Source organism: Schistocerca gregaria, chromosome 11, assembly GCF_023897955.1.
Source record: "Schistocerca gregaria isolate iqSchGreg1 chromosome 11, iqSchGreg1.2, whole genome shotgun sequence".
Taxonomy (NCBI): domain Eukaryota; kingdom Metazoa; phylum Arthropoda; class Insecta; order Orthoptera; family Acrididae; genus Schistocerca; species Schistocerca gregaria.
In genome coordinates this window covers 150542643-150564989 of record NC_064930.1, presented here as the reverse complement: position 1 = coordinate 150564989, position 22347 = coordinate 150542643, and the positions used below count along the sequence as shown (strand labels likewise).

Sequence of the window (22347 nt, the reverse complement as noted above, 5' to 3'; positions counted from 1 at the left end):
CGGTATGGGGTGCCATCGGTTACACGCCTCTGTCACCTCTTGTTCGCATTGACGGCACTTTGAACAGTGGACGTTACATTTCAGATGTCTCACGACCCCGTGGCTCTACCCTTAACTCGATCCCTGCGAAACCCTACATTTCAGCAGGATAATGCACGACCGCATGTTGCAGGTCCTGTAAGGGCGTTTCTCGATACAGAAACTGTTCGAATTCTGCCCTCGCCGAAAACGTCTGGTCAATGGTGGCCGAGCAACTGGCTCGTCACAATACGACAGTCACTACTTTCGATGAACTGTGGTATCGTGTTGAAGCTGCACGGGCAGCTGTATCTGTACACGCCATCCGAGCTCTGTTTGCCTCAATGCCCAGGCGTATCGAGGCCGTTATTAGGGCCAGAGGTGGTTGTTCTGGGTACTGATTTCTCAGGATCTATGCACCCAAATAGCGTGAAAATGTAATCACATGTCAGTTCTAGTGTAATGTATTTGTCCAATGAATACCCATTTATCATCTGTACTTCTTGTTGGTGTAGCAATTCTAATGGCCAGTAGTGTACAAAACATTTTATTAAATTTTGTCTCTTCACAAATATGAACCGAGGACCCTCGTTTGCCTCTTTTTGTACGTCTGGGCTACTCTCGGTAACTACTGTACAAATTTTGATACAGTCTCAGAATTCCCGCGACCTATATTGTGGCGGCACCGTACCGGTAACAGGTAAAAGTCGTCGAGATTGTGTGTGCCCGGGGCAGGTTCTCTATTTGTATACGTAGTCGTGTTTCGTCGGATGTGTGGGTCACACAAGAAGAGAATAGAAGATCTTGAGAAGTGGTGCTGCAGAAGAATGCTGAAGAGAAGAGTGGTAGATTGCGTGGCTAATGACAAAGTAGGGGAGACTGGGGCTGGCTTTAGGATTTCTCTGTTTCCTTCAGTACTGCCCACCTGTATGCCGGATGCTGCAGGCAGAGGTATCCTGCGGCTGTCAAGTAGTGATGAAAGTGTCACACAGAATTGCATGCCTAATTCGTAAAAACATATTTTACTGAAACTTCACATCCTTACCAATTTACCTCACACGTGAGATACGTTGGCACACGTACAGAGGTAAGTTGGCACGTTTAACAGGTTCTGAGGAATAAACACAACCAAGACACTTTTATTTCAATACGACACGAATGACAAATGGTGTTGACACTTTCTTACTTTAAGATATTTCGATTGCTAGTACACTTTGCATTAGTGTCTGTCCAAATGGCAACAATATTACAATATTAAGTCAGTAAATGAACATAGGAAAGTTACACGATAATAAAATGAAAAATAGCAACGATGTTGTAAAATCACGGCTTCGTGTCCACCGAGAAAGTAGCTCAAGTGCTCACTCGAAGTGTCGGTTTCAGTTTTCGCACAGTTTTGCTTCTGTTAGATCGAATCGACTCGGGAACGTCGGGCCGTCTCCGAAATTTATTTTCTTTCACCGTTGTTGAAACAAATATTTCGTCACCGTCAATTTTCAGGATGCAGACACGCACTACACTTGACCGTCGTGACGTCATCCACGTGATACTACCGCAAGTTGTCTTCTCGGACAGCATTCGCGCCGGTGGGCAGTCGGGCCGTACTCTCTCTTCGGCGAGAATTGCACACTCCTCACGGTCGCAGTAGCTTTCCATACCTGACCTCTCCGTCATTTGTGGACAATTTCTCTGACGATGTTCTCCGTTCCGCTTTTTCTTCGCGTTCCAGCCCTTTTGCCTGTCTTCTCTAAAATGGGCCTACTGATTGCCACTCGCTTACCTTTCGTCAGTACATTTTTGGTGTGGGTCACTGTCAGGACAGCAGTGTGTGTCCTTTTCCTGCCACGGTTACACTGTTTTCGTGGGTGTGCGTTTGGAAAAGGGCAAATTTCTTCTGGCGTTACAATTCGGGACGGCGGCGGCGTGCTTTGAGGAGGTGCTCCGGTGGCAGACGAGGTGCGAGGACTCTATTGAGCAGGCGGATCAGTTACGTCGGCATTCAGTCTGGACACCGCGGTCGGTGGCAGGCGGTGGCGCAAAGTCGAATTCGTGAAAGGTGTCGGGACCGAATGGGCGAATCCCACTTGCTCTAAACCCTGCAGTCATATTGGATGGCTTTGCTGCAATTTTGTCATATGATGTCGTGATGGAGACCGTGGCTGCTGTTAGGGCAGCAACCAGCCACAAATTTACTTTCAGTTCCTTTGTTCGAAGGAAACCGTTACCGGTTTCGAATCGTTGTGATTCACGTAAGTCACATGCAACGAAAATCTGTAACGCAACCATCTGTGTGTGGCGTGTTTATAATTGTTTTATTTATATTTTAGGACAATTAATCTGTAAAAACACACCAAATGTCATAAACAAAGAGTGTAAACCGTCTCAGGATGAATCACGACGATTCGAAACCGGTAACGGTTTCCTTTGAATAAAGGAACTGAAAGTAAATTTGTGGCTGATTGCTGTTCTAACACCGTCAAATTGGATGGGTTTGTTGCAAGCAGAAAAGCTGTGTACACGATGCTAGGTATGTCACAAATTGAAATCGTTTGGCCAGGACGATTACTCGTCCGGGCTTTGTAAGCGGTACTGATTGGCCGAAACGCACTCCGGTTCGGAGGCTGCAATTTATGAATGCAGTGTGGGGGCAATGATAGGACGACCACCCCACTTCCTTTCAAGTAGACAAATGAGTCGCGGTTGTCGAGCAGCAGAAGTGTTGGGCGATCTTTCGAACTAGAAGAGCGAATGAACTGCTCGGAGAACTTGATGAAATTTGTTTCTACCATCCGACCTGACTCGGCATCACCGTTGGAGCCAGCTGGAGTCTCTCACACAAAATGTGGTTTGTATTTTGCTCTAGTAAATATGAAGACTGGAGGGATAGTGTTACCTCCAGCTGGTACACGAGACTGCCTCTTTCGGCAGAGGTTATCTTTCCAATTTGTTTCAAACCATTCCGTGTTTCCTCTCTGTCTGGTGCCCATTTCATCCGTGTTCCATATATCTTGATCTTGAAACTTCAGTCTATCCAAAATCTTTTTGAGCAAACTGGAGAAGTTTTTTGCGTTTACTTTATTAAAGCTTGTGTTTCTGGCTAGGCTTGTGACGGCAGTTGTCGAGATGGATAAACTCTGATGTCTCTCCATAAAATACGTGTAGCAGCCAGGTCCTGCTATTTTATTTCCCTCCCAAGAAAGTGGTACGTTAACTTCACTTTTGGTGGCAAATTTTCTAACCTCCTTCGGGCTTAAGCTGAAATAAATATCCGAGGCTTTCTTAAGGTATTCACTGAACAGATACTCCTGTTCAAGAGAGAGAACATGAAACACAAAATCCAAAGTATGTCATCAGTTTCGAACCTGATATTATGACAGGTATGTGTAATAGCGAGATACACGCCCTTGGGAGTTCAGTAGGGCCACAGGAAAAAGCTTAGGTAACTATTTAACTTGCTACATAACTATTTCGTAAAAATAGTTTTGTCAATTGACTGATACATTCCTTCCTAGGATTTTTATATCCAATTAAAACATAGACTTCATCAGTGGAAGCATCACATTCTCTCAATTTTTGGCAATACCTAGCTAAGCTCCGTACAGGGATGTGGCGGCTAGGCTTCTTTTGTAGATACTGTGAGGACATAAGTCACTCTTTACGTTCTGAGCAATATGCTTTGCTCGTTCCACCTTTCTCTTGTAATTCCTCGTGGCATACATTTAATGAAATGCATCAGAAAGTAATTAAAAAACCTCAGCAGACACCTATGTGAAGAAATGTGAGGGTTAAGTTGCCATACGCCAGGTGGTCTATACCGACATGCCCTCAAGCCGAGATGCCAACGTGCCCCAACAACATGTTTTATGCAAGATGAATGCCTCAAAAAAAGTTTTATGAAGCAGTTCAGTACTTGAATACAATTATTATTGTGTCCTTTACCCTTCACAGCTGCTTAAAATTCCGAGATATATTCTAGAGCTTCGCAGAATAACAAAAACTGAGAGAGAGAGAGAGAGAGAGAGAGAGAGAGAGAGAGAGAGAGAGAGAGAGAGGGGGGGGGGGGGGGTGAGTTCTTATCAAACTTAAATTTAAATTATAATGGAAGATACAGTGTCATTTGTGAGTTTGACTGTTGCAATCCTAGTGCTCAGTGCTTATAGAGGTAGAAAAAAAAGCAGCAGTGTACCAACTTACCCATATCCCAACGAGCCCCAGTGTCTGTTACCTAATCAGGAGAGAAGTCTCTCTTATAGCACGAGTTGACTAAAAGAAGGGATCACTAGATAGGACACGTTCTGACATGCCAATGAGTCGTCAGTTTAGTAATGGGGAAATTAAGGGGGAGAGAGAAAGGGGGGGGGGGAGAATGGTACGGATATAAATGAGAGAGAAGCTAAACTTGTTCAAAAAGTGCAAAGTGATTCATCAGTAATCTTGTTAGCCCCATGTGCATCTGCAGAAATATTAAATTGTAAGTTAAGAACTCACTGCTTATGGTCATTGGATATTTAAGTGTTGGCTGTGCTTCAGTCTGAGAGCAGTTGAACACATTTGTTGCATTAACCCAAAAAATTAGTCACAAAGTTTCAGGTATTTGTGGTCAAAAATAATGTTCACTACTCACAGAATTTTAATTTTTACAAACTGAGTTTATTTGATCACTAACATTTACCATAAGTATTGACACAAAATATTCCAAGTCCGCAAGCTGTATATATTTTAGAGTATTTGCTAGTGACGTGCCCGACTATCAAAAGTCCACAGTTCGGTACTTCGACCAGCAACCTGCGTCTACAAATAACAATGTGAAATAACTTAGTAGAAGAGCTCACTTTCGAGTCTCCCACATCACGACAGGCACACAGTGGAGACGGCGAGCTGTGACTCGTGTGTCCCGTGTAGTGACACTGTCTGTTGTACGAGGTGTATGTGGACGCACTCTTTGGTACGCACAACGTGCAGTCTGCAGCCCGTCTCCGTGGTGCAGTTAACCCTCCCAGCTGCAAATGTACCAGTTAATTGAGCCACGTCCGTGTCTCTCACAAATGGTACGTGGCGGTCCGAGGTGATCCGGAACACGTTCTCGATAATGTCGTGGAGCTGGTATGCTTAAAGTTTCAGATGGGAGCACATTGCGAATACGTAATTCTGTTCCGAAATGAGGCAAAGTCTGTAGGAAAAACACTCGCCTCCTACTGAGCTTTCGTAGAGCAGAGATCAGTCGAAACCGGCTTTTGCTGTCGGCAACTGAAGCCGTCGAGGAGTAAGTTTACTGGGAAGTTTAATACTAATCGTGTGTTATACAGGTAACCTCTGTGCCTCGCTTTATTTCCCTTTTTATTTTAAAAAGCTAGCATTTAGTTTGAGGTTGCACAGATGAGTAGAAATTCCTCCTCCACAGCATCGGGACGATGTAGCGGGACTTTGAATTTCGCCGCGCTACACTCGTTCCCTCAGATATAAATTACACCGGTGCAGCGGTATGAGCGCTCGACGGCAGAGAAAATATGTAAGACAAGGAAGGTACTAAAATTGTAACTCTTTTTTTGTTTTCTGTCCGTCTTTTGCCTCTTGAGAGCCGAAGCTTAATGGAGACGTAGAAACTTATTAGCTAGTCTTGGTCGGATGGAGACGAAAAAACTTATTGTTCTGCAGACGTATTGTGGAAGTTCGTATGTAATTCGGAGGGCATAAAATACATTGCATTCAACATCAAGACGGTTTTGTATACATTAGTAATTGCTAGAGAATGAAATTCCTTCAAATAATTGTTGTGGAAATTGCTTTGACTTTTGCTCAGAAACGCCACAAGGACCACCCCAACAATAGCTTTTATGAATCACGAACTCGATAACTTTTCTGTAATACGAATTCAGACTTGCATTTCATTCTTTCCCTTTTTCACGGTCATTACGATTTTATAAACCCCTTTTTATTCACGATTTCTTCCCACATTTTCAACCTTTTCTTTTCCTCTCTTTTTCTTTTCCTCTCTTTTTCTTTTCCTCTCTTTCTCTTTTCCTCTCTTTCTCTTTTCCTCTTTCTCTTTTCCTCTCTTTTTCTTTTCCTCTCTTTCTCTTTTCCTCTCTTTTTCTTTTCCTCTCTTTCTCTTTTCCTCTCTTTCTCTTTTCCTCTCTTTCTCTTTTCCTCTCTTTCTCTTTTCCTCTCTTTCTCTTTTCCTCTCTTTCTCTTTTCCTCTCTTTCTCTTTTCCTCTCTTTCTCTTTTCCTCTCTTTCTCTTTTCCTCTCTTTCTCTTTTCCTCTCTTTCTCTTTTCCTCTCTTTCTCTTTTCCTCTCTTTCTCTTTTCCTCTCTTTCTCTTTTCCTCTCTTTCTCTTTTCCTCTCTTTCTCTTTTCCTCTCTTTCTCTTTTCCTCTCTTTCTCTTTTCCTCTCTTTCTCTTTTCCTCTCTTTCTCTTTTCCTCTCTTTCTCTTTTCCTCTCTTTCTCTTTTCCTCTCTTTCTCTTTTCCTCTCTGTCTCTTTTCCTCTCTGTCTCTTTTCCTCTCTGTCTCTTTTCCTCTCTGTCTCTTTTCCTCTCTGTCTCTTTTCCTCTCTGTCTCTTTTCCTCTCTGTCTCTTTTCCTCTCTGTCTCTTTTCCTCTCTGTCTCTTTTCCTCTCTGTCTCTTTTCCTCTCTGTCTCTTTTCCTCTCTGTCTCTTTTCCTCTCTGTCTCTTTTCCTCTCTGTCTCTTTTCCTCTCTGTCTCTTTTCCTCTCTGTCTCTTTTCCTCTCTGTCTCTTTTCCTCTCTGTCTCTTTTCCTCTCTGTCTCTTTTCCTCTCTGTCTCTTTTCCTCTCTGTCTCTTTTCCTCTCTGTCTCTTTTCCTCTCTGTCTCTTTTCCTCTCTGTCTCTTTTCCTCTCTGTCTCTTTTCCTCTCTGTCTCTTTTCCTCTCTGTCTCTTTTCCTCTCTGTCTCTTTTCCTCTCTGTCTCTTTTCCTCTCTGTCTCTTTTCCTCTCTGTCTCTTTTCCTCTCTGTCTCTTTTCCTCTCTCTTTCTTTTCCTCTCTCTTTCTTTTCCTCTCTCTTTCTTTTCCTCTCTCTTTCTTTTCCTCTCTCTTTCTTTTCCTCTCTCTTTCTTTTCCTCTCTCTTTCTTTTCCTCTCTCTTTCTTTTCCTCTCTCTTTCTTTTCCTCTCTCTTTCTTTTCCTCTCTCTTTCTTTTCCTCTCTCTTTCTTTTCCTCTCTCTTTCTTTTCCTCTCTCTTTCTTTTCCTTTTTCTTTTTACGTTTCGATCGACAACCGTATAACAGTGTCTCGTAATTGTTACAGGAGTACTCGCTTCCGGAAGATGCGGCCAGCTTGCCCGGTTTGTCAAATGTAAAGGAGGAAGAGGAACACGGAGATGCAGAGGTGCGTAAAGCGTTCAGTGACCTTTCTTGGCAGTAGTAAAGGTTTAGTGGATACGGTGTACCGATTAGCTCTCAGCAGACACGTACTGTTGTGCCGGTTTTTTAATACTCGGACAGTGCGCGGGGGGCCGCCACAGTGTCGGTATTGTTTCTCAGTCTTTCCTCCCGGAAAATGCGCGAGGCAGGGAGTCGATCGAGGACGGGACGTGGAGCACTTATCCTGGGGGCAGGGGGGATCGGGACGCGCCCGCCGAGCCTCCGGTCCTCGAGAACACGTGCCGAGTCCGGTGTGCGGACATTTGCCACCATTTCAGCTGCTCCGAAGGGTTGCTTCCCTTGTCTCGCCCCCTCCTCACCCCCAGTAAAGGTACTTACTGACCCGTTCTGCTGGTTTACTTAACATAGCACCAGAATCTCTTTGGATTTTCCGCCACATATCTAGAGTGAGTGTAGCTGTGGAAACTATTAAATGCATCTCGCATTGAGATCCGCACCAAATTTCGAGTCTCAGTAAAACTTCACCAATCTTTGAGATTTGCAATCGTCTAAATTATACGTGCCTTTTTCGGTGCTCCTGCAGCAGCTTTCTGTCGCGTATTGTTTAACATGGGGGATCAGTTCTGTAAAATATTAATTTATTTGGCATGAATCTCACGAGTGCTGTTGATACTATTTCTTTGAAGTTAAGCCACATATGGTCTTCACTTACATATTTTGGAAGGATTGGAGACTGTCTCTTAGAAATACGTCAACTGAATTTTTAGTTGCTTTTATAAACAGATATATTTCGCGTTTAGTTTTGGTGAGTTTCTTTGTTACGGAACTGAGCCTCTCTCTCGACTGTGTGTTCACCGATCCCTGTATACGTTGTGATGCTCAGGATTATTTGTGGCTGAGAGGTCGAGTGTCTTTTCGTAACCATTTACAATTACAATGGCCTCGTGAACTAACTGTTCCAAATAATTAAAAAAAAGTATTTAGAACAATCATGGAAGTTTTCCATTTACAATAGGGTCTCAAAACGTATTTTTGTCAACATACGGAAGGTAGATTGAAGTCACGGCCAACTATAACTGTATGAGTAGGTTACCTATTCATGATGAGACTCGAGTTTCCTTTGAACTGTTAAGCAACTGTTTCATCTGAAACAGGGGGTCGGTAAAAGGAGCCAGTTATTAATTTATTCCGGTTCTCGAATATAACCTCTGCCCACACTAAGTCACAGGAAGTATATGCTTCAATGTCGATTGTGAGCTGGAACACACATTACATTATATTTCCTTAAGTTGCGCTTCTTGTTTCTGTTGTATTGCAGATCATTACAATTACAGCTTTTCCCTCCAAAACCTAGGATGCTTTGTCTGTGACCCTGTAAATACCAGAGCTAAACAATGTAGAACAACAACGTACGTTGCAAGCATAGCATTCTGTATGACTTCATTTCCTTATTTCTAAAATTTTAAAATTGTACGTCAACTTTAGACGACATGTCAATCACAGATGTTCTTATCTCCATTTAGTGAATGTATTTCCAGACACGTTTTGAACATTGTCCCTCTACAGTTTATTAACTAATGTTTCTCCGCAAGGGATATCGGATTTTAGAGAATAAATTATTACGGAGTATGTCGATCGTCTTTTCAGACATTCACATACCCATTTCTTCTTTTCTTTTTCACTTTTGGGCATGCAGTTGTAGTAATTAAAGTAGGCACAAATGCAGCAATCAAAAAGAAATGATTAGCCTATATTCGCATTCTGTTTACATCGTTCCTTTCTTGTTGCTCCCATGGCGATAGACTGTTTCTATCGCAATCCGTAAGCGCGAAAGGAACCGTACATACAGAGGGATCTATATTTATACTCTGCAGAAGTAATTACATACTGACATAATCGTCGATATTGCTTTCGTTTCCCAAAAGTTATAAATATTTCGATTTCGGAAAAGAGCTCTGTATTTCGCCAAGATGTCGAAGGAAGAGGCCCCTTACGTACTGGTTGTATCGAGTAAGATGTGGAGACGGCGGTTTGAGAGCGGACAGGACAAGTACGAGGAAGGGCGTCCCTTACCTGAGGGATCGCTACTCGAGCTACCTGGCCAGCGTGGCGAATGTCCTGTGCAGCAGGCGGTGGTGGGGCAGGCAGGCAGGCCAGTGCAGCAGGCGGTGGTGGGGCAGGCAGGCAGGCAGGCAGGCCAGTGCAGCAGGCGGTGGTGGGGCAGGCAGGCAGGCCAGTGCAGCAGGCGGTGGTGGGGCAGGCAGGCAGGCAGGGCAGGCAGGCAGGCAGGCCAGTGCAGCAGGCGGTGGTGGGGCAGGCAGGCAGGCAGGCAGGCAGGCCAGTGCAGCAGGCGGTGGTGGGGCAGGCAGGCAGGCCAGTGCAGCAGGCGGTGGTGGGGCAGGCAGGCAGGCAGGGCAGGCAGGCAGGCAGGCCAGTGCAGCAGGCGGTGGTGGGGCAGGCAGGCAGGCAGGCAGGCAGGCCAGTGCAGCAGGCGGTGGTGGGGCAGGCAGGCAGGCAGGCAGGCCAGTGCAGCAGGCGGTGGTGGGGCAGGCAGGCAGGCCAGTGCAGCAGGCGGTGGTGGGGCAGGCAGGCAGGCCAGTGCAGCAGGCGGTGGTGGGGCAGGCAGGCAGGCAGGCCAGTGCAGCAGGCGGTGTTAGGGCAGGCAGGCAGGCAGGCCAGTGCAGCAGGCGGTGGTGGGGCAGGCAGGCAGGCCAGTGCAGCAGGCGGTGGTGGGGCAGGCAGGCAGGCAGGCAGGCAGGCAGGCCAGTGCAGCAGGCGGTGGTGGGGCAGGCAGGCAGGCAGGCCAGTGCAGCAGGCGGTGGTGGGGCAGGCAGGCAGGCAGGCCAGTGCAGCAGGCGGTGGTGGGGCAGGCAGGCAGGCCAGTGCAGCAGGCGGTGGTGGGGCAGGCAGGCAGGCAGGCAGGCCAGTGCAGCAGGCGGTGTTAGGGCAGGCAGGCAGGCAGGCCAGTGCAGCAGGCGGTGGTGGGGCAGGCAGGCAGGCCAGTGCAGCAGGCGGTGGTGGGGCAGGCAGGCAGGCCAGTGCAGCAGGCGGTGGTGGGGCAGGCAGGCAGGCCAGTGCAGCAGGCGGTGGTGGGGCAGGCAGGCAGGCCAGTGCAGCAGGCGGTGGTGGGGCAGGCAGGCAGGCAGGCCAGTGCAGCAGGCGGTGGTGGGGCAGGCAGGCAGGCCAGTGCAGCAGGCGGTGTTAGGGCAGGCAGGCAGGCAGGCCAGTGCAGCAGGCGGTGTTAGGGCAGGCAGGCAGGCAGGCAGGCCAGTGCAGCAGGCGGTGTTAGGGCAGGCAGGCAGGCAGGCCAGTGCAGCAGGCGGTGTTAGGGCAGGCAGGCAGGCAGGCCAGTGCAGCAGGCGGTGGTGGGGCAGGCAGGCAGGCCAGTGCAGCAGGCGGTGGTGGGGCAGGCAGGCAGGCAGGCAGGCCAGTGCAGCAGGTGGTGGTGGGGCAGGCAGGCAGGCAGGCAGGCAGGCCAGTGCAGCAGGCGGTGGTGGGGCAGGCAGGCAGGCAGGCAGGCCAGTGCAGCAGGCGGTGGTGGGGCAGGCAGGCAGGCAGGCAGGCCAGTGCAGCAGGCGGTGGTGGGGCAGGCAGGCAGGCCAGTGCAGCAGGCGGTGGTGGGGCAGGCAGGCAGGCCAGTGCAGCAGGCGGTGGTGGGGCAGGCAGGCAGGCCAGTGCAGCAGGCGGTGGTGGGGCAGGCAGGCAGGCAGGCCAGTGCAGCAGGCGGTGGTGGGGCAGGCAGGCAGGCCAGTGCAGCAGGCGGTGTTAGGGCAGGCAGGCAGGCAGGCCAGTGCAGCAGGCGGTGTTAGGGCAGGCAGGCAGGCAGGCCAGTGCAGCAGGCGGTGTTAGGGCAGGCAGGCAGGCAGGCAGGCCAGTGCAGCAGGCGGTGTTAGGGCAGGCAGGCAGGCAGGCAGGCCAGTGCAGCAGGCGGTGTTAGGGCAGGCAGGCAGGCAGGCAGGCCAGTGCAGCAGGCGGTGTTAGGGCAGGCAGGCAGGCAGGCAGGCCAGTGCAGCAGGCGGTGTTAGGGCAGGCAGGCAGGCAGGCCAGTGCAGCAGGCGGTGTTAGGGCAGGCAGGCAGGCAGGCCAGTGCAGCAGGCGGTGTTAGGGCAGGCAGGCAGGCAGGCCAGTGCAGCAGGCGGTGTTAGGGCAGGCAGGCAGGCAGGCCAGTGCAGCAGGCGGTAGTGGGGCAGGCAGGCAGGCTAGTGCAGCAGGCGGTGGTGGGGCAGGCAGGCAAGCCAGTGCAGCAGGCGGTGCCCCACTGGGAGGAACTGCGCCGCCTCACAGCTGGTGGCGGGGACGACTGAATCGACTAATAAAGCCATCACAAGATCAAAACAATATGCAAAACGATTTAGAAGTATCGAAATGGTGCGAAAAGTGGCAGTTGACCTTAAATAATGAAGTGTGATGTCATCCACACGTGTGCTAAAAGGGACGCGATAAACTTCGGTTACACGATAAATCAGTGTAATTTAAAAGCCGTAAATTCGACTAAATACGTAGGTATTACAATTACGAACACTTTAAATCGGAAGGAACACATTGAAAATGTTGGGGGGGGGGGGGGGGGGGGGGGGAGAATGCTAACCGAAGGCTACATTTTATTGGCAGGACACTTAGAAAATGTAACAGACCTACCAGGGAGACAGCCTACACTACACTCGTCCGTCCTCTTTTAGAATAGTGTTGCGCGGTGTGGGATCCTTACCAGATAGGACTGACGGAGTACATCAAAAAAAGTTAAAACGAAGGTAGCACGTTTTGTATTATCGCGAAATATGGGAGAGAGTGTCACAGAAATGATACAGGATTTAAACTGGAAATCGTAAAAAGAAAGGCGTTTTTCGTTGCGGAGGAATCTTCTCACGAAATTCGAATCACCAGTTTTCTCCTCCGAATGCGAAAACATTTTGTTGACGCCGACTTACGTAGGCAGGAACGATTACCGAGATAAAATAAGGGAAATCAGAGCTTGTACGAAAAGATATAGGTGTTCGCTCTTCCCGCGCGCTAAACGAGATTGGAATAATAGAGAATTGTGAAGGTGGTTCGATGAACCCTCTGCCAGGCACTTAAATGTGATTTGCAGAGTATCGATGTACGTGTCGAATTGTTTCGGTGCGTTGTTGGAAAACAATTGACTCATTAGGTTGTAATCCCACATTTTCTTCAAATTATTCGTTCACTCGTGTGAATCGAATCAGTCTGAGGGAACAACCGAATGGAAAAATGGACTCAGTCGGCTCATTCACTTCTCAGCAGACAAGCATTCGGTCATCGTGCCGTTATTAAATCACTGTTCGTGACTACTCTGGCTCTCTGTTATCGCTTCTCGTCACTCTTACTGCGAGAGTGATTCGTATTCCGAAATCATTTTAAATGAATTGCAAGAAAATTAATAAATGACAAAATTTCTTGAAAAAAAGAATGCTTCTGGCAAGTGACATTACAGTATATGCTTAAAAAAATAATAGTCACAAAACAGTTAGAGACTGTATCGTATATGCTTTCTGTGCTCATCACTTCGCGATATACGAGAATAGAATTATCAGTAACACGTGAAAAATAACAGGAAGAGATATACCTTCAATAATCTCCAGGCCCTACTGACAGATTTGAGTAAGAAGTCGAAATCGGAAAAACTGTGAGGTGGGGATGTTTATTGTTGCCACTGGTGCTTATTTGTACACTGAAAAAGAAATGAGGGAAGTGAAGAACTGCCAGAGTTGTCTGTGGGAGACAGAAAAGGAGCACACTCTAGTTAACTGGTGCACATGACTGCTAGCTGAAAGTGGACTGGAATTGGATCTTTTGCTGAGTGCCACAGGTTTATATCTGGGGGACTAAATGTTAAAGCAGAGAAAGAGAATATTGCAGAGAGAGAGAGAGAGAGAGAGAGAGAGAGAGAGAGAGAGAGAGAGACATATTTCGATACCTGGTAAACAGAGTAGTTAAATATTATAAGAACGCACAAGCTCCGACATTAAGTGTGCGAGGGGCCGCTTACGAACGTGGCTGCCGAGGAGGGGAAGGGAGCCAGTGTGCACTCCGTGTGTGTACCGGGGAAGTCGTACCGGATGTGTTCCGGATGTGGAAAGGCTGCTTCCGGATGCCACAAAGAGTACAGGGTGCAGCCGACCGCAGGTGGTGGCCCTTGTCTGTACCGATGACGTGTGTCCCTTTGGATCGGAGGAGGTTCCCACTGGTTTCGGATGGCTAGCAGAAACGGTAAAGACTGCCAGTCTTCCTGCCGAGATTGAGGCGGAGCTCACCGTCTGCAGCATCGTCGGTACAACTCACTGTGCCCCTTTTGGTGCAGAGCCGAGTGGAAGGTCTGAATCGGAGGCTCAGGCGGTTTTGTGATCGTGTCGGCTGCAGATTCCACGACTTGCACTGTCGGGAGGTCTGCTTCTGGGTTCCGCTTAATAGGTCAGGAGTCCACTACACACGGGAGGCGGCTACACGGGTAGCGGGGGCTGTCAGGAAGGGACTGGGCGGTTTCTTAGGTTAGAGGGTCTCGAGGGACCACAGGAAAGGTGTCCGTCTAAAAGGGGCGGGTAAAACACAGTGAGGTAGTTGTAAAAACTATCGTTATTGTAGTTGTAAATTGTGTTGGGAAAGATCCAGAGCTCTGAGCCCTAACAGAAAGCACTGAAGCTAAAATAGTTGTAGGGGCAGAGAGCTGGCTAAAGCCACAAATAAGTTCAGCCGAAACTTTTTCGGATGATCTGACAGTGTTCAGAAATTAAATACAGTTGGAGGTAGAGTATTATTGCTGTCGGAAGTAATTTGCCTTGTACTGAAATTGAAGTAGATAGCTCTGCAAAATAGAATGGTTAGAGGTTATACCTGACAATCGGACTAAACTATTAATTGGATAGTTTTACTGACCCCCTCCCCCCTCCAACTCAGAAGATATAGTTGCTGAACACTTCAAAGATAGCTCGAGTCTCATTTCATACAAGTACCCCACTCCTTCAATTACATTTGGTGGTGACTTCAATCTACCCTCGATATGCTGGAAAAAGTAAACGTTTAAAGCCGGCGACAGGCATAAAACGTCATCCGAATTGTATTGAATGCTTTCTCAGAAAATTATTTTGAACAGTTAGTTCATGAGCCTACACGAAGCGTCAATGGTTGCGAAAGCATGCTTGACCTCTTAGCAGCAAGTAACCCTGCACAAATAGTGAGTGTTGTGACGAGTACAGGGATTAAAGGCCGCAAGGCAGTTGCTGCTAGGCTGGATGTCACAACACCTACAACCATCTAAAAGAAACGCAAAGTATATCTATTTTAAAAGCTGATAAAAATGCTCTTAACACCTTTTTAAGAGACAGTCTTCACTCCTTCCGATCTGATCGTCTGAGCGTAGGATAGTTGTTGAATGATTGCAAAGAGATAGCATCGACAGCAATTGAGAGAAATATACCACACGAATTAATAACTGATAGTACTGATCCCTGCTGGTACACAAAACAGGTCAGATCGTTGTTGCAAAATCAGCGGAAAAAGTGTGCCAATTTTAAAAGAACGAAAAATCCCCAAGACTGGCACAGTTTTGCAGAAGTTAGAAATATAGTGTATACTTCAATGCGAGATCCTTCTAGAAGTTTCCACAATGAATCTCTGTCTCGGAATCTGGCAGAAAACTGAAAGAGATTCTGGTCATACATAAAGCACACCAGTGGCGAGATGCAGTCAGTGCCGTCACTGCACGATAACAAAGGTAAAGTCCCTGATGACAGTGCCAACAAAACCAGAGTTACTAAACACGGTTTTCCTAAACTCCTTTACCAAAGAAGATAAAGTAAATATTACTGAATTCCAATCAGGAACAACTGCTGAGATGAGAAACTTGAAAGTAGATATCCTTGGTGTGATAAAGCAGCTTAAATCTCTTAATAAAGCCAAGGCCTCAGGTTCAGATTGTATACCAGTCTGGTTCCTCTGAGTATACTGATAAAATAGCTCCATATTTAACAATTATATAAAAGCGCTCACTTGCAGAAAGATTCGTACCTAAAGACTGGAAAATTGCTCAAGTCACGCCAATACCCAAAAAGGGAAGTAGGAGTAATCCGCTGAATTACAGGGCCGCATCACTAACGTCGATTTGCAGCAGGGTTTTGGAATGTATACTGTGTTTCGACATTATGAAATACATCAAAGAAAAAGATTTATTGACACATAGTCAGCATGTATTCAGAAAATAGTGTTCTTCTGAAACACAACTAGCTCTCAATACTTACGAACTATTGAGTGTCATCGACAGGGGATGTCATGTTGATTACATAGTTTTAGATTTCCAGAAGGCTTTTGACACCGTTCCTCACAAGCGTCTTCTAACCAAACAGAGCGCCTACGGAGTATCACCTCAGTTGTGCGACTGGATTCGTGATTTCCTGTCAGAAAGGTCACAATTTATAGTAATAGATGGAAAGTCATTGAATAAAACAGAAGTAATATCTAACATTCCCAAGGAAGTATTATAGGCCCTCTCTTCTTCCTGATCTATATTAACAACATAGGAGGCAATCTGAGTAACTGTCTGAGATAGTTTGCAGATGAAGCTGTCATTTACCATCTTGTAAAGTCATCAGATGACCAAAACGAATTCCAAAATGATTTAGGTAAGATATTTGTATTGTGTGAAAAGTGGCAACTGATCCTGAATTAAAAAAAAGCACTAAAAGAAATGCGCTAAATTTTGATTGTGTGAAAAGTCACACAAATCTGAACTCTGTAAAATCAACTACATGCTTAGGGTTTACAGTTACAAATAACCTAAATTGGAACGATCACATAGATAATATTGTGGGTATAGCAAACCGAAGATTGCGATGTACTGCCAGAACACTTGGAAGGTGCAACTGGTATACGAGAGAGACTGCTTACGCCACGCTTGTCCGCCCTGTTCTGGAGTACTGCTGTGCGGTGTGGGATCCGCATCAGGTGGGACTGACGGATGAGATCGGAAAAGTACAAAGAAGAGCGGCACGTTTTGTGTTATCGCGAAATAGGGGAGTAGTGTCACGGACGTGATACGTGAATTGCAGTGGCAGTCACTGAAACGAAGGCGTTTTTCATTGTGTCGGGATCTTCTCACGAAATATCAATCACCAGTTTTCTGCTCCAATTGCGAAAACATTCCTACATAGGGAGAAACGATCACTACGACAAAATAAGAGAAATCGGGGCTCGCACAGAAAAATTTAAGTGCTCGTTTTTCCCACGTGCCATTAGGGAGTGGAACGGTAGAGACAGCTTGAAGGTGGCCAATTGAACCCTCTGTCAGGCACTTCCTTGTGAATAGCAGAGTAATCGTGTAGATGTAGAACCTGTAAAAATGAGCACAAGGACTTGTGCAAGAAAAAAATACTGCCCAATATGTCCAAGAGTGTAAAAATACTGCCTAGCTTTTAATACATTAAAAGTACGAAATCCGTAAAGTAACTTGTGGAATGAGTTGGGGTGCAAAGTGTCAGAAAGCAGGTGGTGAGCGCACAGATGTACTCGTACTCAGGCCCTTTTGAACTTGCACACCAGGTTGCGTGTCATTTCTCTTCTTAAAAGATGTTTTGACGACGACGAAGACTCGGTTGCTGTGTACGTGCAAAGGACGGTGGACTGAATAATTTGGGTGAGGCATAATACGAGGAATTTAAGTAGACCTGCCCCATTTATATAATTCATTTGTTTGTATTCATTTGAGATACTTGTTAAGAAAAAAATCTGATACATTGCACCATTTCAGAGCTGTTTAGCATCAAAGTTAGCTAGTTAGGTCAATCCACACACTAATCTGCTAAAAAGCAATAATGCACAGATAACTGTGGAGCTGTGATAACTACTTGTTCAAATGTTCATTGCACTTAAATTTATTAGTTCCAAAACAGGCACATTGTAAGCTAGGTATGCAAAAGCTGCATTTGTTTGGTTTGAGGAAACCAAACGACAAACAAGTTTGGCAACAGTGTCTCTGACAGGTTGCTCGAATTTGCACCCTCAGTGACATGACTGGCTACTTTCGAAGCTAAACAATTCATAAGCGGCGCAAAACACAGATTTTTTTTTTTTTCTTAACTGTTATTTTCCCACAACCTGCCCTGCAACACCCTTACAAGCTTCTCAGACTTTCTGACCAACCTGTATATTTAAAATAAATGATTATTAAAAAATAACACATTTCAGTTGTTTATTAGAGACAAATTATGAAAGGTAGAAACATATTGCACACACTACTGGACTGAGGAAGGTTCAGAGTTTTACGTTAACACAAATACTATACTATACTGCACGCTCAGCGTGAGCACCGTTCATTGCTCAAGAAATGTCGAAACTGTAGGCCATTTCATTCCAAATGGAATCGACAGACCCCTGTTTATTGGCTTGACAGCTTCAACAATTGGATTTCCCAAATCTGTTGTGTTTCACCGTGTCAAAAAAAAAGGGCAATGCTGCTTCAGCTTCGTCTAAACCAGAACTCTGAACCGTCCTCTGTTCATCGATACACCTATGTCCGTCTGAATGTACATCAGATAATTGTGTAAAAATTTGAAGTAAATCGGTCAAAAGCATTTTGAGAATTTTTTTCCCTTTATATATTACATATTTATTTATATATTATATATGTTATAAAAGTATGTATATAAAATGGGTGAATTCATATGTAAAATTGTGTCAAAATTTCAAACCAATCAGTGGAGAACTTTGAGATTTAAGATTTTGAACAAATCATTTACATTTTTGTTAATATACATTAACAGCAAGTGGTATATTATCTTAATTGCATTTTCCTATTTGTATTGGAAAAGGAAAAGTCACTGCCCGTTTAGTGTCTGGGGAATATGGAAGTAACACCATTACAAATAGCAATTTCTGTTGTGTTACACATCAGTTGCAGATGCATTATTTAATATTAAATAGGAAACACTTCCTAATGTTGTGCAAAATATGTATTTAATCACAAACTGGCTTTCACCTTCTTGGGCCATCTTCAGATGATAACTGAATGTCGCAAACACAGATAAAATTACTTTTGGATTACACACATATTATTTTCATGGAAGATACAAAAATGAATACATTAGAGTGATTACGTAGGAAAGTATTACATTTTTTGTCACCCAGAAATAGTTACATTAATTAAAAATTGTATATTCTTTCAATTAAAAAATGTTACTTTTGATCACTCAACTTGACCTTTACTCCTAAGGCTAACACCAGCTGTGGTCAAACTTCAGAAAAACATAATGAAATCAGAGATAGCTTAATTTACTGAGGCTGAGAAAAATACAAGCATATACGTCAAGTGTTGTGCAACATAAATCTTAAATTTTAATACGATAACTGCAAGAATTTGATTCACACGATGAAATAACTCTTTAGAACATTATAATTTTGTAATGCAATAAAAAAAAGGTCACACGGCTGACTCAGATGTGACAGAACCACACACTCAATTGTTTTTTCATTGAAATTACTTGATAAAACTGAACTCGATGTCACACAAATTACAAAGTGAGACAATCGATCCCACATCGTGATAATAAATGAAGAGGGATATCCACCAGAATGAAACTCCACGCCCTAGAAACATTACAGTGGGCTCTCATACGTTCGAGGTGCACATCGGTAAGCTGCCTACGTTTTCTGACAGATTACCCGCGACACGGACGTCGGTCACCCTGCTGCGACAAGCAATACGCGGACATTAGAGACGTGTCTGCGGCGGAGTTTACTACCGTCCGCAGCTTCCGTGCGTCGGCGGAGGGGACCAGTCGCTCCGTACGGGCAGTTATTGGGCCCCAGAGTAAAAGAAGGCTGTCAGGCATAGTGGGAGCTCCGTCGCCGAGCACACGCGAGACTGTCCACGTAACGAAATGAGTGTACGGCTGCAGCCCTTCTGTAAAGAGTCTGTGCGAATGGTGGGGGCGGCAGCCCGCTTCAGCTGCGGCGTCTCCTGTCTGCCGGTCTGACGGAGACAGTCACCCCAACGGCTGTCCGATTTGGAGTTCGCCTCTAATCGTTCTGTAAGAGCTTTCGTGCCGGCGTCATCTGAGATCGGGTCGTAATTGCTAATACTCGGAACTCTGTGTGGAGGTACAGAGGTAGCGTATTACCAGTTCTCTGCGGATCGTATTTGTCAACTGACGTGCCCGTTGTTACAAATCTGTTCTGGTGGAAGGCAAAACTAGTTGGCCATTGGATTCCACCCCTGCTCGCCCGCAATAGTCTCCTCTCTTTCTCCCCGCTCCACCATTCCTTCTCCTTTCAGTGTGTTGCCTTTTACTCTACCCAATCCATTCTGAACCCATTTTCTGTCCGTCTGTAAATTTGTAATAACTTCTCGACTCCTGCTCGTAGCCGACTCGGTATCTGAGGATCCGTCCAGTTAATCTGTCGACATCCGTTTTGTACGGACGACCGAAGTTTATCGGGCTCCTCCTCCTTTCCGTTTGTGTCGTACTTTCTACTTTCTCATATATTTTACGAGTACTTTTTAATTTACGAGAGATCGCTTCTTTTAGTGGACACTGTACTTTTCTTATAGCTCTTTCCAATGTTTCTAGCCTATAAAAATTGTAATTCACTATAAGGCATTTATTGGCATGTAGTCATTCTGGTTTCCCACTGTATAGTACTTTTTTTGTTGTAATGTTATATTATCAGCTTTTTGGCATTGCATTTTTTTATGACAAGCATTTTCACAGATTTGGCACATTAACGCAGTTCTTCTGAAAGTTTACAGAACAGTAGAGGCACTGTAAAATTAAGTGTTTTGTAATTATAGAGGTGCGGTGATTTGCCCGAGTCTTCAGAAACCAGCTAATTCTCTCCGGGCACACACCAGTCGTAATTTGTCATCGGTATACGTCACACACAAGTAGGCAGCAGCGGTCGCTTCAGACCGAACGAATGACCGCCGGAACCTTTTTGTGGAGTCAGGTCGGTCTCAGAGTGGAACTGGGTCCGGCCAGAGTTAACCCTGTACGCTTCACGTGCTCAACTAATAACACTGTGTGGCTAAGAGTCTGCACTCCACTGCTGCTCTGTTTTAAATGTGTCTAAGGAAAGTGGCAGTGTTAACAAATATTTCAGTGTCATTTCTGATTTTCCCTGTATAATCTAAAATTTGATGGGTCGACTTGCTGGAGAGATTTACAAACGATATCTCTTGTTCCAGGATGGAGAATTTACAGAAGCAGCCTCCAGGAATTCACGGTAAGGCTTCGGATCGACAAGTTGTCGGAATGGTAGCGGGCGATAGTGGCATCTTATAAATTATTTGCATTGCTGTACACTGGCACAGGTCACACGTCTCTGGTAGACCTAGCGAACTGCCGACAGAGCTTGGGTCCTGCGTGCGTGTGCGTGTGTTTGTGTGTGTGTGTTTGTGTGTGTGTGTTTGTGTGTGTGTGTTTGTGTGTGTGTGTTTGTGTGTGTGTGTTTGTGTGTGTGTGTTTGTGTGTGTGTGTTTGTGTGTGTGTGTGTGTGTGTGTGTGTTTGTGTGTGTGTGTGTGTGTGTGTGTGTGTGTGTGTCTGTGTCTGTGTGTGTTTTAAGAAAGGTGGCAAATGTGGTTCACTGAAGAGATGTGCACAAAACACGTACTGTTATCAACAAGTGTGCCTAAAATATTAAAGATCAACAAGTAAAATTGTATGTGGTTTTTAGCAATAGTATAAAGCAACTTTAAAGTAAGTTTCAAAATTGTTCTTCAGTTTTGGAAATTTCTGTAGAAATATAAAGTTTTTTATATGCGCACAATTATTGATGAAACTTCCCGGCAGATTAAAACTGTGTGCGCCGGACCGAGACTCGAACTCGGGACCTGTGCCTTTCGTGGTAAGTGCTCTAGCAGTAGAGCAATTCTCAGCGAAATGCGGAGGTCCTGAGTTCAAGTCTCGGTCTGGCGCACAGTTTTAATCTGCCGGGAAGTTGGCACACACTCCACTGAAGAGTGAAAAATTCGTTCTGGAAATAATTATTAATGGTCCTTTTCCTCATAAGCTTCTAAACCAATCACTGCCGAGGTTGATGTGTGTTACATCTACATCCATATGAACAGTTATATGCAAGGAATTTTGCACATATTTGATAAAGATTTAATGTAGTTGCATGTGTTGCACTGTGAGAAATGTATGGGCCAAATATGTCCTGAGAAAAACTAGTTTCTGGGAAGACAAATTTAAAGATTGAACTTGTATTTTCTTCAGTTATACTTTCTCAGAAAGCTCCAGAACTGTACTCTGGATAATCTTCATCCTCGAGACTTTTCTTTTGTCTCGTTTCCTGTGTTGGACACTGAGTAGAGATTCCAGCTCCACACACATGTCAGTAGTCAATTTTCTCAACAATTGCTTTCGTGAATGGCCAGCACTGAAGCCCAGACACTGTAACACTTCCAGTCTCCCTATGTTTCCACGATTAAAAGTGACTGCAGCATCATATGTTGCAAGTTATACAGCTGTAGGTGACAAAAAATGGTATCTCGGAATAACATTTCCAGAAAAGTGCATTCAGAGACTAATTTGGATTTTGGTTTTGTCACTAACACGTTTCAAGTGTAGGTCAGGATTTGCCCTAAATGTGGACTCAATAGCATTCATTACGCATTCAGGAATGAATTTCTTTTTGGTGTAGAAACTGTTGTTCCACAGACAGTTGCAAATGTGAGCTCCATCAGAAAATCTGAAATGCAGTATTTTTTTTGTATTTTTTTAATCTTTTGCTGTATGATTTCAAGAGTGAATGTTTGGGAAAAAGTTATGAATAAACTTTACTACTCAATGGAAACAAAATCATAAAATGAAATGTTTTGTTACATTTGCACTCGCCACCTCCCCCCCCCCCCCCCCCTGCCTCCCCTTTAAATGGCAGAACATCGAGTTTCTTAGTTTTTTTATGCACATGCAATATGATCCTACATTGCCTAGCACCGTTAACTTTGCAGTCAGTCACGTGTACTGCACAGTGGGAATGAGTGG

At 45.2% G+C, this 22347-nt stretch overlaps 1 protein-coding gene across 5 annotated transcripts in view; it reads left to right on the top strand.

The window, feature by feature from the left end:
• Nucleotides 1-22347, top strand: part of LOC126295491 (zinc finger protein ZFP2-like) — a 76546-nt gene that overhangs the window by 39582 nt on the left and 14617 nt on the right. For 4 of the 5 annotated variants that reach the window (XM_049988052.1, XM_049988049.1, XM_049988053.1 and 1 more), the window contains 2 exons: nucleotides 7280-7360; nucleotides 20546-20583. In XM_049988052.1, the coding sequence (XP_049844009.1) occupies nucleotides 7280-7360; nucleotides 20546-20583 (119 nt within the window). The remainder of the gene's footprint in view (nucleotides 1-7279; nucleotides 7361-20545; nucleotides 20584-22347) is intronic. The other variant, XM_049988051.1, reaches the window with a different exon arrangement.